Source organism: Parasteatoda tepidariorum, chromosome 3, assembly GCF_043381705.1.
Source record: "Parasteatoda tepidariorum isolate YZ-2023 chromosome 3, CAS_Ptep_4.0, whole genome shotgun sequence".
NCBI lineage: Eukaryota > Metazoa > Arthropoda > Arachnida > Araneae > Theridiidae > Parasteatoda > Parasteatoda tepidariorum.
In genome coordinates this window covers 100,389,680-100,405,416 of record NC_092206.1, presented here as the reverse complement: position 1 = coordinate 100,405,416, position 15,737 = coordinate 100,389,680, and the positions used below count along the sequence as shown (strand labels likewise).

Sequence of the window (15,737 nt, the reverse complement as noted above, 5' to 3'; positions counted from 1 at the left end):
TTTTTTTTCTGTGAATCATGGGAGGTTTATTTTCCAAGAAGGTATTAACCATGTTCCCTATCAAATGATAAGTAGGTGTAAGGGGATGTGAACCTAATAATTGAAACTGACAGAGGACAGTACGCTCCTATTTGGTATCATATGTCTAACTTGAGCATCTATGCTAATAGGAAAATTATATTTATTTATCTGTAGCTACATCCAGAATTATGTATTTATATCAAACTTCTTTATATATTCTTTTTTATCTTTCTCATTGTTTAAATAAATATTCTTGTAGATATTTATAGTATCCTTGTAGATATTATTTAATTATTTCTACATCTTTGAAAATATTCTAAAAACAATTTACGGTGCCCTTCCCGTAAACGGACAAATTTTTTGGTCCCATGAACGTCCGCTTAAAGGACGTTTCACTGTATATATATATATATATATATGCTTTAACATAAATATGCTTTAACATAAATAACTTTGGTTCAAATCATCCAATCCTGGTTGTGTGTTGTTGAATTACAGTGTTTTTAGAAGGGTGGCCCACCCTCCTTGCTCTTTTTGTAAAAATGTTGTTCCTTCTTTATTCACATAAAAAACGCTTTTATATAATTTTTTTTTATTTTAAGAAAAGAGATTGCAGTTGCAGAAACCAGGAATTTAAGATTACAAAAACTACTAAAATTATTTTTAGACTAAGTTAATATAAAAATTTCATACATTTATTTGAATTTTTTTTTATTTCTCTATAAAACGGCACTAATCTAGCTAAATATAATTAGCAAGCTTTTACACTTTAAAACTGAATATATCCTTGTTTTTGAAAAATCAACCTGCATTTTTAGGAAAATCTCTGGAATTATATGGATATTCTTTTAAATGGTGTTTTCAAGAATTGTCACAATATTCATCAAAGAACATTAATGCTTTAAATATTGAAAGTATAATTAACGGAGATTACAAAATATCGGTATACGAATTTAGAAAACAACTTACATTGTGATCCATATGCCTAAGTAATTGCAATTGATGAAGATATAACATTTGGCGAATTCCATCAAATTCAAAGCTCACTGCATCCTTTACTAACTTTTCAATGATATTTGCTTGAATCTGGAGAGAAAAAAATTCAAAATATTATGCAATTAAAATACGCCAATAAATAAGAGGCTAAAACAATAATTAAGTAGATAATATATGTAATATTTAGAAAATTAACCTTAAATAAAGCAAATTATAAGGACACAAATCATTTTCTTAGACATTTACTCAAAGAAAATGAATCATCACTTAAAAGGTTTTGGAAGTTTTTAACGAATTCTACCTAAATTGCTGCATTAAGACTGAAAATTTTGCATCAAAAGTAACCAAACTCATGGCATGAAGCAAATTTGTAAAATTTTATTTTATTTCATTTATTATTATAATTTTTTTTAAGACAAAGTTTAAAGAAAAAAATCTTTAAAATTTTTTTTTTCTTTTAATTTGATGTCTTAAACATTCCACTATTTCATATTGTTCTTTTTCAAAGTTGTAAATTTGGTTATTGCGAATGCATGCATACCTATACATTATATAGATATATTGTTAAATTATGCATAAAAAATTAGATTTAAAATTTATGTTTGCTCATTACAGTTAAAAGCACAAAATATTATAGAAAATATAAATATTTTTTTTCTGTCCCTGAGAGCTCATCTTTTCCACTATTCGAGTTTTAACAATTGGAATGAAATGTCAGAAATCACTGATATGTAATTTTGCTTTCATGTTATCTTTTTTAAATGAGTTAACAGAAAAAACAAAAGCACAATTAAAATATTTGATCAGCGTAATTTCTCAATATAACAAGCATTCATTAAACAATGTACGATCACATTGCAAGCTTACAAATTGCAGTCCTTTGGTTTGCCACCATTTAAATCAACTTGGACTAAAATAAAATTATTAACAGTGACCCACTGGACCATACATTCATTTGGCTTTACTCTTTTTATTTTGGTGTTCCAATGTTTACATAAGATACTAAATACAAATTTTTTATTTTATCATTATTTATTTTTGATGAAGAAAAAGCCTGAAAAAAATTCTTCAACGAATTTCAAAGGCAAAGAGTTTATACCCTCTAAGATTCATTACGAATATTCTCATACCTGCCAACATTGGAAAAATAAAATAACAGAGATTTTACCAGCAACGTTTTTTAGGCTACGCGTAAAGCTTTGATACATCATGCACAGGGTTGGCAAGTTTTTGACGCATGACGGTTTTTACCATCATGTCAAAAACCCATAGTTTTGGTAAAACTGTATTTTTACTTGAGTTTAACTGCTTATAATTTAAAATTAATTTGATTTTTGGGCAATAAAATTAGAAAAAAAGCTGTTAAAAGATATTTAAGAACAGATTCTTGCATTTTCCCAACATGATTATATCAAAACATACTATTTGAAGTAAAATATTAGGATACTAAACAAAATTTTCAACATTTCCAAGCATCATTTTGTTTGGCATATTACATTACTGAAGAATGTCAAGATTGATTACTTTCATTCATAAAATCTTGCTTTGAGAAACACATGTACACATAAAAAGAAAGCCTCATAAAATAAACTTTTCTTATAAATTTTGCTTTTTCAATATTTTACACAGAAATGAGACATGAAAAAGCCTGGGAAATAATTTTAGAGTTTCCTTGCAACATTGCAATAGCCTTTTGTTATAATTATTCTCAATGACCTCGAATACTCATTATTCTCAAATTTTGGACTCATCCATACTAAACTCAGAAATCGAATGGGCAATGAAAAATGCGCAAAATTAGTCACTTGCTATCGTATGGTTCGGCACAGTGACCCCGACTACTGAACGCGTAATTTTGTTTGTAATTAAGTGTTGTTTAATGTGCTTTTTCAACTGAATAAAAGTTTTTAACTTGACAAAATAGCAGTAATTCTTGACTTAGAGTTTGCTAGTAGTAACAACTTTTGAAAGTTTTGTTCAGCTTATTTCTAATATTTAAGAAATGCCAAATTTTAAATTCTTTTTAGTTTTTGAATTTATTAATAGTTCCAAACTTTTTGTTTGTTTGTTTATTTCTAACAATTAAGAAGTGCAAAATTTTGAATCCTTTGCAAATCAAGCTATAATGGTAAAAGTAAGTATCACTATTTTCAATAAGTATATAACAATATTTCCATATGAATGTATATCCTTCTATAAGAATACATGTATATAGCTGAAAAATCAATAGCAATCATTTACGACATCCATTTATAAAGGCAATTATGTGAAAATAATATATTGTCCGCTATAGGCCATAAATTAAAGAAAACAGTAGGTTTTTGACGGTTTTTACCACTGTCATGTCAAAAACCAGTTTTCGACGGCAAAAACCCAACCCTGATCATGCATAATCATGTAAGTCGAAAAGAGAAATTCAAATTTGGAAATAATATAAGCACTTACATTTAGCAAAGTAAAAAATAGGTATATGAATCTTAATCTAAAGGAGATTTTTTAAAACCATTATTTATAATTACTTAAACTATTAACACTCAACAAGCTGCAGTACTAGCAATAGCACCATCTGTTGAGAAATAAGAGAAGTATTTTTTGCCATCAGTGGATATTTTATCGCCAATTTTTAAAATTTCTTCAACAAATACGGAGAAATGGGAGAATATACAGCTAAACAGAAGATAGTTGTGAAATGCAGGTGTCTTTGATAAAAAAAAAAATAAATAAAAACTTGGCAGGTATGTATTTTATTCAAAATTTTACAAAATATAAATTTTTGTCGATGGAACTTAACATCGGTCAGTTGAATTTTATCCTAATAGTAGATTGCTAGAGCAAAAGTCAAAGCAAGCTCCAAACTTACTTACATTTGTAGACTCATGAACAGTATTATTTTAAAATTGTACTTACAGTTGTTACGTTATGCTCAGAAACTTTTTCTTTTTGATAACTGATTACGAATAAACCCCTTTACTTTGTAAGCTCCCAAGTTTCCAAAAATTGAATTTACAAAGTGACATTTCATTCAGCCAAATTTTTGCCCAAGTAAGAGATCACAAATAAAGTGCAAAGCGGATATCCACGATGTGTGCATTATTATTCAAGGTTCCCACTCTTTTAACAAAACAATTAAGCACTTTTTTTGAAAAAATTAAGTATTTTTTATAAAAATTAAGGACTTTAAAAATAGTATGATTGTTTATCATCGAATATATGTATACTGCCAGTGACAGTGCCAATTATTTACTTTTCTTTAAAAAATATTAAATAAAACAAATAAAAACAACTTAATTATAATGGCACTGATATAATTGCAGGGGTAATTGTGAGCCCAAGTCGAAATTCCGGAAAAATTTCTTTAGTTTTTTTTGAAAAAAAAAAATAATAATTAGAAAAAAAATTTAAACNTTACAAATATGTCTTTCTTTCTTGTGTTTATGATTATAACAACTATTTGCGGATAAAAAATGAATACTAATCATGAATAGAAGCTTATAAAGTATCTCTCTGGCTCTCCTTTACAAACAAATAAAATAAACTGGGTTTTTAAGTTCCATTTCTATTATTCGCCAAAAAAAATTACTACGCATTTCATTCCGCACTATTAGCATATATATAAGAAAACTCTTCAGCACTCAAACGGTTAAGAAATAAGAATAATAGCGTAACAATCAATTTTCATCAAAAACCCAATAAGCCCCAGGTTTTTGATGAGAAACCTAGATTGGCTGGGATTTTTCAAACCCAGTTTTTAACAGATCTGTTTAATTTTTAGTACAATCATGAATTTTAAGGAATGTTACTGTTTTCTATAAATGTACAGTTACTTACAACACTTTGAAAAATTATACAAATTTATTTAATTCTTCAAGATTTTAGGAAATAGTGATTGTTATGGATTTTAGTTCAAAAATATTTTCTGATACTTCTTTTCTTAGCATTTTACTTAATTTCTATCAGGGTGCGTAGCCAAATTTTTCAACAAAGAATAAGCACTTTTCAAGCACTCAAAAAATATTTTTAAGCACTTTGAAAAATAACATAATTAGGCAGGGTTGGCAAGTTTTTGACAATTGATGGTTTTATTCACAATGACAAAAACGATAGAGTGTCACAAACGATGAAATTAACAAGAGAAATGAAATTTTCTATCGCTAATAGAGAGAAATTCTTTTTTTACAATGTTCAATTGTTCCCCGTAATCAGCAAAAAATTCAAGAGATTTTTCGATTCTATTACAGAGGGCGGAAAATGAAGTCTGAAATTGAGAATCTCTTGCAAAATGCAGCAGGGTTACACATGAGAGACGAAAATCCTTACCACTGAATCCAGCTCAGTATACGCAAGTGCGGACCTGCAAGTATTTCATCAAACATGTAAAACAAATAGTGTTTTCATACACTACAGACCGACGGTACGCCGAAATAGATTGGGGTTGAATTAATTGTGAAAACGTTTTCTTTTTTGCATAATTTGTGGCGAAAATCAACATGGTAAAGAAAAATATCACATTTCGGAAAAGGGAAAATTAAGCACTTTTTTAAAACATCCAATGAAAAAAGCACCTTTAAGGGCTTTTAAAAAACGAAAATCAGAAATAAGTACCTTTAAGCACTTTTTAAAAACGCTACACACCCTGTCTATAAGCATAATTGACTTTCTTAAATTATGTCGATTTTGAAGTGTGGGTCTTCTATTTAGGTACCTTAAAGCTAACTCCCCCCCCCCAAAAAGCACTACCTGTTCCATGTGCAGTATCCCCCTTGTCCACACTATTCTTCTAGAATGCTTCACTCTCCTCATAGAGTATCATTCTAGGCAAAAGGCACAATATATTAATGAAAGAACCAATATATTAATGAAAGGACATGCTAATCTATGCAAGGTCAACTTCTAAGTGATAAGAGAACGACATTTTTAAAAAAATTGAACTGCAAAATTTTTCTTATCAAATATAGTGATGCTGAAAAATTAAGGACTTTTAAAAACCTTGTACCAAAATTAAGTACTTTTAAGGGTATTCAGTTTTTATAGACTTTTAAGGACCGTAGGGACTCTGTTCTTCAACCACAACAAGTTAGTACGCTGAAGCTTACCAGAAGAGTTTACTATTTCATAGGTGGGGAAAGTTAAGGTATGCAAAATACAAGCATATTTCTTTTGACAATAATTTAAACAACCATACAATTTTGATTAGCTGGTTCACAGAGACTTCACCGACAGCAGATTATCCGTAGTTTCAAAAAATATTTTCCCCAGCTGTAAGAAGGATAATGTATTTATATTTTAAAGATTTAGAATTAAAAGAATTTTGTCCATTACTAAATGCAAGTAATCTAAACAAATATATAAGAGATCGTACAGCCGAATATTTAAGTTCCAATAAATTTTTTTCAAAGATCTTTTTGATTAAAAAAAATTCTACTTTAGTTAGGACTGAAAAAAAAAAAGATTTGCAGCAACCTCAAATAGTCGGAGTCTTTGGATTTACTACGATAAAAAGCTCTTCAAATAACTTCCGATTTTTTAAAAAAAATTTCTCTATAATATGCCAAATAAGGCATCTATATTCAATTTCTCCTTTTGGTTAGATTTTTTTTACCTTCCTTCCCTGAATCCATGGATTAAACATGACCGATGCGTTTAATTTGTAATTTGTGATCGAGATCTATATTACTTTTCAAGAAGCATAGAAATCAAAAATGAGGAATTGTATATGCTACCTGTTCAGGTTTCAAAACTGAGCTAGAAGACTCAGCATTACCGTTCTCAGACTTTTGATTATTCTCTTTATCAAGATTCATTTCATTCGGTTTTTCAATTTGCATATACTTCTTAATAGTATCCTTTTCAAGTTTCTTGCTTTTCTTTAACACTGCATTACTCCTTGAGAGCACTTTACATGGTTCATCTGATAAGCCAAGATAATTGAGGTCAGATATTGAGCCACTATGAACATTAAAAGTTGGGTTTTTTTCAGGTTGCTCCTCGACAAGACTGACTAAAGAATCTTTGTTTAGTGTTATCTTACTGGAAAGCAATTCTTTACATGAATTAGTAGGAGCCAAACATGATGCAGAGTTTTTGTTTTTTTTAATCTTCATGGGAGGTAATTCTTTGTTTTGCTTATTCTTGCTGGGAGGTAATTCGTTATTTGAATAGTCAGAAACAGTCACAGATGATGCAGAGTTTTGCTTGATCTTGTTGGAAGTGAGCACTTCATTTGAATCCATTTCAGACCTGACTGTTTCAGAATCCTTTTTTCTTGTTTTTGATACTGTTCCATGGTGAGTTGATCTGCTTTCCTGAATTGCTCCTAATTTTTTCTCACTCTTATAAGAACTTCTACTTCTTGTGGTAACATTAGAAAGTCTAGACAAATCCTTTGACGAAGAAACTTTCTTATTTCCTTTGCGAGTATTGACAGTCGGTTGAAGAATATCTGAAAAGATAAAATACATTATATATAGCAGCATTAATATATTTTCAATAAGAAATCATGTAAAAAATAAGTACTTCTGTTTGACTTAAAAACAAAACTCTATATGAAATCTTATAACTTAGAAATTCTTATTTTTAACTTGTTGTGCGTACATTATTTTGGATAAATAAATAAGAGTGATAAAATAAATTATAAAAATAATATGAGAATTTTTTTCTTCTTTTTAGAGATTAACTGAATTTCAAGTTTCAATTTGCTATTGGGTCAGTTACATGTTTTTTCATTTCTCATTTGACTTTTCATTATCATAAAAAATCTTTAAACATTTTTGGCTGAAGAAACTATTGATATGGATAATAAAAGCAGGCTTCAAAGTGGACGAACATAATTTTTCAAACAAATTAGGACATTTTTTGGACTATTTTTAAAAAGGCAAACAGCTAACTAAAAAGTATAATTTGATCTACATCAGAGTGATAAAAGCAAATTTTACCACAAAAAAATAACAAAATATGAATATTATTTTTAATTTCAGAATTACTTTGATTAGAACAGAAAGTTTTAAAGGTTTTCAGTATAATTTTATCAGCACTGAAAAATTCATAATTTCAAATCAATACATAAAATCTGCCGTGCAATTGAAAAAACAATTTAAGTGCTACACAATACATTTTGAGAAAAGTAGCTTGACAACTGTTCTCTTTCTATTGCTAAAATAGAAAGAGAATCAGATTAGAGATCCAGTTACCAATCAGATTACCAATAAAACAACATTTATTTATGATATATACTTTTTTTACAATTTGTAGCTTATACAAAAATGCCTAAAATATATAAAAATCTCAATTTTGAAATTTCTGTCTCTTATGTTGACTTGTCTATAGCACAGTAGTACTGAGAATTAGTTAATGTTTCCTCTAACCAATATAAAATTAAAATTTGTAATTGAGTTCAAGATTTCCTTAATCAAATAATTTTAAAGTATAGTTTTAAAAATGTCAAAGCAGAAACACAATGAATATGCACCATAACATTTTTGCACAAAAGTAATTTTAGCGGGCAACCCCTCCATTCATCATTTAAAAATTCTGCTATGTATTTTTGAAAGGAATCGATAATTTTTAAAAGGACACCAAGAAGACAATTGCAAATCTACTAAATTATCTTACAAGATTTTTTACTGCATAAGTAAGCATATCCACACCGAAATCCTCATTATAAAAATTTGATAATACAAAATTGTTAATAGTTTCTTTTTCATAGAATTCCCAAAGAGGTTAAAGCAATGAATCCTGTGGGTAATGATAAATATCTGAACCATGTTTAAAATCAGTAGACCAGAGATAGATTTGATATTATAAGAAAAATGGTATTTTCTGAACTCTCAAAAATTAGGGAGATTAAAACTAAAGTTAAAAATCAGCATAAATAAGGACAAAAAAATTTTTTATCAGGGAAATTAACACAACTACAAACTATGTAATAGTGAGGTTATATAGCTTTAGAATTTAAAATATAGTTTCTAATTAAGCTAAGACCTCAGAAATACTTTAAAGTATTATCTGGCATTTGAACAGGTTTTGATGTTCCTGCCTTCTTTAATAGCTATTTCGAAGATTATACACTTTATACAACCTCTTTAATTAGCAGTCTATCATGTGATGAAGTTAAACTATACGTGAAAAATCACAGCAACAGTGATTTGATTTGTTCATTTACGTCGCACTAGAGCTGCACAATGGGCTATTGGGCTGGGAAACATCCCTGAGGATGATCCGAAGACATGCCATCACAATTTTGATCCTCCGCAGAGGGGATGGCACCCCCGCTTCGGTAGCCCGACGACCTGCACGCGAAGTCGAGCACTTTACAGTAGAACAGTGATTAACGAGGCCCAATACCGCACACCCTCGGTCCCTATGCAGACTGATCCAAGTGGTCACCCACCCGCAGTCAGTGATGCTTGACTTCGGTGATCTGTTGGGAACCGTGTCTTAACGATCAGTTCACTGCGGCACCACAGCAACAGTGAAAACATCTATTTAAAATGTATAATATGGAATAGTTTGAGTGTTAATTCAGGTGTCTAGGTGCAGCTATGAAAAAGCTCTAGATGGATTTCACAGAACATACATAATGAATATAGACTTGAAAGAATTTAGACATTTTCAAAAACTAAATAAAAAAATATTTGAGACCTGACACTTTATTTATGGAGGGCGATTCATCTTTACACAATGGAATGGAAGAGTTCTTTTCTTCCACCTAAAATAAAATAAATATAAAGATTATTAGAGTTGCAGGAAAATAAAAAGAACTCATATCCATTAGCTTAATTCAAGATTAATAATATGTTTCTAAAGCCTGGGGAAAACGTTTTAGGTTATTGACAGCTATTGAAAGTGTTACTTCCTTCCAATATGCAATTAAAAGAATATAGGTTGACGTAAAGACTGAAAAATTACAACTTAGTGCAGTTATACAAAATTGTTTTCAAAACCCTAAGAACTCAAATAACCTTTTCGGGAACGTGTAATAAATTTGAATCAATTAAACAGAGGCTTAACTTTTTGTACATTTGATTAAAAAAAATTTTAACTAATAGAAAAAACTAATGGAAAGTTAACAAAAGAGGTCAGAATTATTAAATTTACGCGATGAAAGTGAGGATCACTAATAATAGTGTGAGAAGCAATGAAGATTGAATTAGGGTGTGTAGCCAAACCTTTCAACAAAAAAATTAGTATCTTTTAAGTACTTTTTAAGCAATCAAAAAATATTTTTAAGTACTATATGCATTAACAAAATAATTTTCGAAGACTTTACATGATCATGATAAAATGACTAGTTTCTGACAAAGAACTTATTTTTTGATTATATTAGCAAGCATAAAAAGTCTAGCATAATTTTTCGATTCGATTTCAGAGGGTGGAAGATGTAGCCTAAAATTGAGAATATCTTATAAAATACAGCAGAAGAGTTGCACATGAAAGTGCAAGAATCTCAACGAGCCCAGCTAAGTAGACGCCATTGCAGACTCGCAAAGGCAAATATTTCATCAAACATGTAAAATGACTGCAGTTTTCCAACGCTACGCACTAATGGTATGCCAAAATGGATTGTGAAAACGTTGAATAGAACAAAGAGAAAACCTCACTTTTGCCATGATACGGGGTGAAAATCGACATGCTAAAGAGGAAAAAAACTTGTGCTCAAAAAGGGAATATTAAGTACTTTTTTTTAAAAAAAAACTAATGAAAAAAGCACCTTTAAGGACTTCTAAAAAACGAAAATAAGCACTTTTTAAATACGCTACGCACCATGTTGAATGCATTGACATAAAATGTGTGAATTCACTTCTTATATCAAATGCATAGCAGACAACATAGATAGGAAAAATTAAGTAGATATTACAAAAGAATATAAATTTCAGGTTAATTGTTATACTAAATATTTTACATATAGGGAATTTTATGGGTTTTTATTTTCATCAAAGTACAAAAACCTTATTACAGTAATGACTATAAATGGTCTGCAATATTTTCCATTAATGATTGACATTATTAAATTAATTTGGTTTTGAATAGTAATAGACAAGTAATTTGTTATCGATTCTTAGAAGATTTTTGACTATAGTTATTTTAATTAAGAAATTTAATGCATTTATTTATGTTTCTTTTTAGTTTTCATGAACTACACAGCTTTGGAATTAATTATAACTCGATTTATAAAATAAACGAGAGCGCAATTACATCCTGATTTAAAAATTGATTTAACACGTCATTGAAAACGAGTTTCTTCCACTAGAATTGGAAGGAACCAATTTCTTTCTGGGGTGGTTTTTTTTCCAGTGTGGAAGAAAATTGCCATCCCTGAAAATAGAATCCCTGAAATTACCTCAGAATTCAAATTCTTTCCAATTGCATCATAAGGTTCTTGCCACAGACTTAAATAATCAGAGTCTTTTTCATCATTCAAAGCATCATTAAATGAAGAATTACCTCTAATAGGGGAAAACTCATCTGAAAAATATTTAAATTTAAATTAAAAAGACAAAAAAGAAACACATTTAACAAATACATATGATTATGAGAAAAAAAATTATAAAATGGAATTTTCACAAAAAAATGTTTCTTCTTTTTTTTGCATTTCAAATGCATATAAACAATTATAAAATTAAATATTAATAGAAATAGTTGATGTAGTTAACATAGTAAAAATCTGGAAGCTTAGTCTGAGAGATTAAACAATTTCTTATAATTAACTGTCAAGTAAGTATTGAACCATGGGATAAACAAAAAACTTATAACTAATAAAAGTTCCAAAACTGACTAATTTAGAAAAATGGAAGCATATTTAATTAATACAGCAGTGCACAATCAATTTTGTTCTGTAAGAGCAAGAATATTCCTATAAGTGAAGAATTATTACTAGAAAAATTTGAGAATTACTACTAGTTGAAAAAATCACTAATTTTAATTGTACAGCGTATATTTACAACTAGATAAATACTATTCGTGTTTAAGTATTTCAGTAAATCTAATAATTTTAAAAATCCTGAAATTTAAAAAAATTAACTGCCAATAAATTTTTCTTTTTTATTAATGTGGAAAAATTTCAAAATTTTTAAAAGTATTAAGAAAAAAAAATTATTGAAAAATATGTTACTGTACATAAATCTTTCGCGCATGGAAAATGATAATTACATCGTCTGCATAAAATTAAATAATTGTTTTGAACAGTTTTTACAACTTATTTTATTTGATACATCAAAGCAGACGCTATTAATTGATATACCTTTTACGTGTATTTAGTTGGCGTAGCTAGTGGGGGCAAAAGAGGACATGCTTCCTCAGGTGCAGTCTTAGAGATGTGGCAAATTTATGAAAAATAAATAAAAATGAATTCCACAATAAAAAAAATTTTCACTTGAAATACCCCTCAGTTTTCTTCCAATAACTACTTCCATTTTTTCCCCATTTGCCTTAAAATTAAATAGGATATACATTATTATTGTAGTTTGCTTTGCATGTACATTTATTATTTTTAAAATAAATTTTTGCAAATAGGTGAAACAATGAGAAACTATAAAGCCACACGATTCAAACAAAAATAATAAACATCTAAGTGTAAAAGAAACAATATTAATAACATTTACTGTTCAATTTTAAAATAAATCGAATGAACATTTTTAGGTGGATTTAAAGATCTGAAATCTTATCCAATGTGAAATTTAGTTAATGAATTTAGTTTTACAAAATCTAAACTTATTACAGTCCTAAAAAGTCTCTGTAAGCCTCACATATCAATATAAAAATATTATGCATGTCAAGAGAAGTAGGAACGCTGTAAGCCCCAACTACTCCTTTGCTTATACAGTCAGACCTTGATATAAGATCATTCGCATATAAGGTCACCCCGCATATAAAGTCACTTTTCCAAAGTTAAAAATTATTGACTTAAATATTTAATTTATGGCCAATTGTTTTAGTTTGTATTACCATTTTTAAAAAGTCATAACATGTACTATTTACGTGCTTAGTTACGAACTTCTAATGAATCGGTTAAAAGGTCACCCCGCTTATAAGGTCACTCATCTGAATGTTTATGACAGCCCTTCATCAAGCATTTGTGCTAACCTAAGTATAGGTATGTGCTTAAACTCAAAAATGGCTTTTGAATACAGACCTGAGTTGCTTTCCTCAAAAAACAAAAATAAATAATTATAGAATATTCTGAAGAAGAAAAAAAGTACTTTAAAATAAATACATACACTTTTTAAGCTCTTCTAAGCAAAATGATTGTTTGAAATGATTTAAATGGAGTTAAGTTGTTTCGCCAAAAATCAAAATGCTTTCCTTAAAAAAATAAAATAAAAAACTTATAAGGACAGCACAGTTAGGCAGATTTTATTAGGTTGCTGTAGGGGTGCACAACCTTTTTGAGTGTAGGGCACTTGCATAGCAGATTGACCAACTAATGCATATTTAGTCATGTTAGTGGCAAATATGATAATTTTTATCTTAAAATTGGTGGTCTGAACAATAAATTAAATATTTTAATCAGTAAACTTAGTAACATATTACCCAAAAATTAAAGACTTTTAATTATTAAAATTCAACTAATATTTTTCTATTTGCCTTTTCTTTAATCAATATATATATATACGAACAATATATACATATATGCACTCTTTTTTGCGGATATAATCGTGTGGGCTGATGAAAAGATTATATCTTTTATTTTCAATTTTTTTTTAAAAAATTTCATCCTTTCTTTTTAATCAGTTTTTTGTTATTTTTTCATTATTATTTCCCCCCCCCCTTTTGCATATGTCTATTATTTTCCTTTGTTTTATCTTCATTTTAAACTTATCTAATGAGTTCTGTTTACTTGCAGCTTATGCGCAATAANCATTAAACATTAATTTAACAAGAAAAAATTAATTTTTTAGCGTTTATTTCTTAAATATAATCGGGACACAATTATTAAAATGCATTTGAAACAATATTTACATGTGTTTTTTAGTAAAATATGTACTAATTTAAGAAGTACACGCACTTTACCTCACTCTGGGAGAAAGTGAGTATATCAAAACATGTTCTTTTGAATGCATTACTGTAAGAAAACAGTTAAACAAAATAAATAAGTTATGCTTCATATTTAATCTATATGAATGTATATAAAATGCATCAAAATTTTCAGTAGAATAAATTAAATTTTTTGGCTTTCCAGCCTTCTTTAACAAGACTTGATTTTATAGCCACCTGATCCTATCACAACCCAGGGGTCTGCCTATTTCTGAGAGGTACCTATTTCGTGAAAATTTTGACCCAATTTGCAAAAATTAAAAATGAGATAAAAAATCAACACAAAAACATGGATTTATCGTTTCTTACAGGATACAAAAATAAAATTGTAAGAAAAAGTATTTTGTGAAGCTACCGTGTTTCCTAAAGTTGAATTTGTGAAGGTACCGCTAAACAGTAGCAAATTTGGCCTGCACAGACCCCTGTGACAACTATTATATATAACAGATTTTATTCCCAATAACAAATTAATTTTCATAATCAAACAACAGCTACTTCAAAGCCACTATCAATTAATTAAAATTAGGCAGGACTTCAATGCACAAATTCAAAAGTTTCTTTCATTTCTTCTAGAAGAAATCCCGTCCCAAATAAAAAACAGTAAAACTTATTTTCATGATAAATAGTAACATGAAAAAATTTGTAAACAACTTTGAAATAAAAACAAAATCTTCACAACACATGAAAGAAATAATTAGAAATGAATTTTGTCCTCCCTTTCAGAAAACAAAAAGCATATCCAAATACTGAACTTTGAACAATAAACAAGTTATAGAATCACCTGCTCCATAGCTGGCCCGCCACATATTTTACAAATTTTTTAAATTACCCGCTTAGATCAAATCTCAGATCGATAGTTAAAAAAACAAACAGTCATATGGCCCTGTAGTGACGTAGATTTTCGCCTAAGATTAGAAGGAAGTGAAGGTCCTATCTTCCCGGTGGCAACAAAATTCCAAGAACTTATCCTCTTTCAGGTTTACCTTAGTCGAGTGGTTTATCCCATTATTGGCGAATCTTCAGTGAGCGCAAAAATCTGAAATTTTTTGCCCTGTCTATGATTGGACAGATTTATTACTGTCTCTAGGCTTTAGAACATCTTACGTCGAAGTATCTTGCACACGTGACTGTAATTAACGATGTACTATTTCTTAACTTGGAACTTTTAAATAGATTCGCAGTTGCACAAAGATATTATTTAGTCTTACTCAATTAAGTCATTTTATTATGATATTGAACACAATAAGATTATATTACTTCACCATTTATGTCTTTTAAAATCACATTAAAAGGTGAATTTTATTAAACATGATTTTAACATTCATATCGCTTGATTGTTATCGTTAAAAAAATTTAAAAATGATGTTAAAATAAATTTAGACTATCATTTAACAAACATTGAAGATGTTTGTTAATTAAGCTCTTAGAAAAACAGTTGTTTATTCATTTATTTTTTTTTAAGGGAAAATATTTATTTTCAGGAAATATTTGCTAGGCAAAAGTATTAATGTTTCATTTTGCTATAAAATTTAACTACGTCAACTTCTCTCAATAGAGTAAAAATCTAAAACACATTATAAATTAATGAAGATTTTTAAAAATAATAAGTGAAAGAAATTAAAAAAACAACATAATTTTTAAAAGATTTAACTCTGTAAAGCGCTGTAGGCAAGAAAACTTGATTGCGCATA

At 28.7% G+C, this 15,737-nt stretch overlaps 1 protein-coding gene across 2 annotated transcripts in view; it reads right to left on the bottom strand.

The window, feature by feature from the left end:
• LOC107442962 (uncharacterized) overlaps positions 1-14,967 on the bottom strand; it is a 23,608-nt gene extending 8,641 nt beyond the window's left edge. The window contains exons 1-5 of one of the 2 annotated variants that reach the window (XM_016056674.4): positions 14,828-14,967; positions 11,354-11,478; positions 9,655-9,721; positions 6,738-7,456; positions 991-1,107 (exon numbers count right to left, since the gene is read on the bottom strand). In XM_016056674.4, the coding sequence (XP_015912160.2) occupies positions 991-1,107; positions 6,738-7,456; positions 9,655-9,721; positions 11,354-11,478; positions 14,828-14,852 (1,053 nt within the window). In that variant the 5' untranslated portion in view covers positions 14,853-14,967. The remainder of the gene's footprint in view (positions 1-990; positions 1,108-6,737; positions 7,457-9,654; positions 9,722-11,353; positions 11,479-14,827) is intronic. The other variant, XM_071179046.1, reaches the window with a different exon arrangement.
• Positions 14,968-15,737: the final 770 nt, after the last annotated feature.